This window comes from Echinococcus granulosus (genome assembly GCF_000524195.1).
Source record: "Echinococcus granulosus chromosome Unknown EG_S00003, whole genome shotgun sequence".
Taxonomy (NCBI): domain Eukaryota; kingdom Metazoa; phylum Platyhelminthes; class Cestoda; order Cyclophyllidea; family Taeniidae; genus Echinococcus; species Echinococcus granulosus.
This window is the reverse complement of record NW_020170383.1, coordinates 1,581,712-1,585,699: the sequence shown is the minus strand read 5'-3', so window position 1 is coordinate 1,585,699 and position 3,988 is coordinate 1,581,712. Positions and strand designations below refer to the sequence as shown.

The 3,988-nt window shown below is 39.2% G+C and overlaps 1 protein-coding gene across 1 annotated transcript; it reads right to left on the bottom strand. All coding sequences in view use genetic code 11, as the record gives it.

Annotated features, from left to right (window-relative positions):
• Positions 1-1,720: 1,720 nt before the first annotated feature.
• On the bottom strand, positions 1,721-2,258 carry EGR_00855 (hypothetical protein; the record flags this gene model as incomplete). Its single annotated transcript, XM_024490104.1, has 3 exons — positions 1,721-1,870; positions 1,921-2,069; positions 2,249-2,258. 3 exons carry the CDS (start codon positions 2,256-2,258, stop codon positions 1,721-1,723), a joined length of 309 nt encoding a protein of 102 aa, XP_024355507.1.
• Positions 2,259-3,988: the final 1,730 nt, after the last annotated feature.

Here is a 3,988-nt window from a genome sequence, read left to right as displayed (position 1 = left end):
ATTGTGAATACCTGAGGTATTCATCAGAGTGGGGTAATTGGACCTTAATAACAATTATTATTTCATGTAAATAAATTGCATTCTTCAACACAACGATCATCTAACTTATAAGAATTCCCAACTTGATGACTTTGTCGACCTTTGCAGTGATCATTTACTGTATTCAAACAAATCCTTTTGGGGCATGCGATCTGAGATTTTGCTTGCACAGTAAATAGAGTTAATGAGGGCCCTTGTTGGAAGGAGTCCCCTTAAATTATACTACCACGAACTATCGAGACTTCGCGGGTCATTTTCCATTAAGTATGTTATGTATGTTCTTGCTATCCGAGGGATGGTACCAGAACTCTCATTGGTGTATTTTGGCAATACCAACAGAATAGTGGGAATCAAGCACTGAAGTGACTAAGAAATACCTCTTTGATGACTATTGCGTGATTAGCAAAAGAAATGCCGTAGCTGTCATTTGCAGTACTGTTTGTTTCAGACGACTGCTTGACTGCTACTGTACTAGATACATTTCAGTGTATAGATGCACTGCTATGTCACTCAACAACCATTCATTTCTTGCAATTTAGTTTATTTGTCCATCGTACACCAGAACTGAAGTACTTCACTACTGGGACAAACTTCATGAATCCACAAAGCAGGATAACGTTGGCGATGCTGATCCATGTAATTCCCATGATCCATGCTCCACGTCCAATGAAGATAATCAAGCTCCCATTGCCATTCCCATGTCCTTAGTGATCCATGCCTATATAGTTTAGTCAGTAAAGTTATTTCTAAGCGAATGCTTTAGTACTGCAATTTTGATGTCGACAGTGATTTTTTTTACCACTAAGATTTGTAGATTGTAATAACATAATCCAAACAAACTCATTTGTTGTAAAACGCACTGTTTTGCAACAAGTTCCTCACAAGAGTTTTTTTCCCCACTTTCCAGGACCAAGTGTGCTTACAAGTTTCCCTGAATTTCAGCAGTGGAAGTAGTTACACCCATAACTAACCTTTCGTATGCCCAAGTAGTCCCAACCATTACTTTTATAAACCAGCATATAAAGATATGGTTGAATTTCCTATTTTTATTTTTTATATTGCCATTTCAGGATGCTGCTGAAGGGTAAGTCAAATTAAAAATCGCGTTATTTTTGAGTTAGCTACGTCTTGTGTTCTTGCACCTTTCAAACAAGATTCGTGTAAATCAGTTCAGTGGAATGGGCACTTCAAGAAGCCGTTTTAACTACCTCTGTGAACCTGGTCCAGGTTCCGTTCTACACGAGGTGTTTTAAGGTATGTCAATGTGGCCTTGAAAAGTGCACAATTTTTTATATTTATTGGTGGCAATTATTAAACCTTGATGAAAAGCGGATAGACACGTCGTGAAAGCCTGATGGTTTAATGTCTACTGTGAATTATTGGCAAGCAGGGCACAGCTGGACCACATTTATGGTAAGAAGGCATGACCATTTATTTAGCACTAGCATACGTTCAACAGGTAATTACCTCAAGTAATAACCTTCACTTGGTTGAAGAAATTTATGCAGGAGGAATATGGGACAGAAACAAAACTGGAAGGTTAGCAAACAATAAACTAGTAGGCTTTTAAACCTCCAAAATCGCGTTTCGTCATGTCATTTTACGCTAGCCTTTACCAAGAAGGGGGATGGCGCAAGTGCGAGGCAATAAAGAATGCCGGTTACCAAATTTGTCGAACTGTTTACACCCATGCATGTGTGCGCACCTGCGCCTTCAGACGAGGAAAGAACATGTTTGTAAATTGTCCCTTTTGTGATGTCAAATTCTTCTCTCCGCCCCCGCACACAGTTTTGGATACCCATACGTCCACCGTGTAAGCGCATATATGCCCCTACAAACAAAAGGGAGGAAACTCCCGTTGTCCCTCTTACACGGACGCACCTCTAAGCAAACAAGTGACGCCTTGACGTTGGGGTCAGATGATGACAACGGTGATGATGTTAATGATGTTGGAGTTAGATCACTAGCATCAGTCGATGCCCAAGGGAGTGGACGTGCATGCGTGTATGCGAACTGCGTATATGTGCAAGCTGAAGGAGCCACGTGACCGATGCCATTAGTCAGTAATTTTCACCAAACCATGCGTTCGTGTTATTGTGCTTCTGGGTGCTCTGTGTACCAAAATTTTTGAATGCTAGTTTCGTTTGTGCGGGTGAGCCAGTGTGTGCATTTATCGCACACTTAAAAAGGGAGCAAAATTAACGCTCACTTCTGCCCATCGGCGAAAAATAGGTTCAATTTATGGTTCACTAGCTGTCCAGGAATGAAAGGCATTTAAAAATGTCACCCAGTGTTGAAGTAACTGAGGCTCCTGCTTTTTAGAGTATCTGCGTAAATATGACAAAGGGCTATTATAATTGTCAGAAGTGATTTTCAAAAAAAATCACCAACTATTTAATCAAGCGAACCCGCTTAAAGTTTATGTGTGAAACGCTAATCGAAGACATATTGAAATGGCCTTCAATACGATATAAATAACTTACGGTGATTCCCGTTCTACCTGTTTTTAACACCATCAAATTTTGTCGTTTTTGGTTACTGCAAACTGCACTTTGATGTGAATAATACAAGCATTTCGCACAACAGTAAAACAAACACTTCGGATTTACAAGATTTAAAAAAAGTTAGTAGTAGTAGTGCTAGATTATACTCACAGGGAAGCAAACCAATATTTTGTTACTGTCTCGGTGATGTGAGTGATTATGGCCTTTTCGAGTGCAAAGAATAGACGAAATACTGTATCAGTTTTCTCTTCGCAGAAACCCAAAATTATGCACCGTTTTTATTTTAATGGATTTTGAAGGAAGCTTTTTGCAGATGTTTTAGCATTCAAATTCATATCAGGAGGGCTATATCGTCTACACGATAACTCATAATTACAAAGAATATCTTATTTCTTGGCTCCAAACCTTCAGGCGTTTATGCCAGTCAGATGTTTTTGCTGATAGAAACTCGGTGGATTCTACGAATCACGTATTTACCTATGGTGAACGGACAAATCGAATGACTACTAAAAATATGTAGTCGACTAATCCTCGCGGTTTGGCAATGTCAATGTTTACAAGGGAAATAAGTGGGCAGCCATTTATTTTTGAAGACTCTAGCTTGTAAGTGTTTGTGTCTGGGATATAGCTCGAAGTACTGCCGTGTTGTAGCCGGAAATCGAATGTGGTGGAATCAATGGCTGTTATTGGCAAGTGGAATTGACACAACTTTGTTTCTCCACAATTTTATGGCGGAGTGATGTCAGCAATTTTCATGGTTGATTCACTTGCATTGTGCTATTGGTGCGATATCACCAAATTGTAGTAGCAAATGCTCCGTGACCATATACTTCAGAGCACTTGGTATCGCTGTTTAGTGAGAGACAGAGAGTTTCAATGGAAAAGTTAAAGCCGGTAACTTATTGGACTCCAAACCCTTCAAGTGATCTCAAAGACCGCCTAATAAAACCACTGTTATAAAAACTATTTCTTACTCGTTCTTCGACAGGAAGCATTTAAGGGATTTTGATCTATTTAATCGAAATAATGTACTGTCAAACGAAGCGCCTTTTTGAGGGTATTTAAAAAGCCTATTAAATCCATTAAAGTAATAAAAGGAGTCAAATGAACCCATCGAATTGGTAAGGACTCATTTATGAGTTGATAGGTGAATGGGCAAAAATTATAAAGTAGTGTCCGCATGTGGCTCTTTGGTATATGGCCACAAATACTTGAATATTGCGGATAAATCAATTAGGGATGGCCAAATCCGTACAAATATCATCATTCGCAGGTTGTAATGCTAAAGGGGAGCATAAAGCTGATAGTTGAATGGAATCATTTTGCATTATGAAATAGTCTGATTGCTCCCGATGGAGCAACGAATCCCCGTTCATGCTTGCAGTATCGACAGGGTCGTTTGATTGGCATAATAGTAAATATTTTTAATAAACTTCAGCATTATT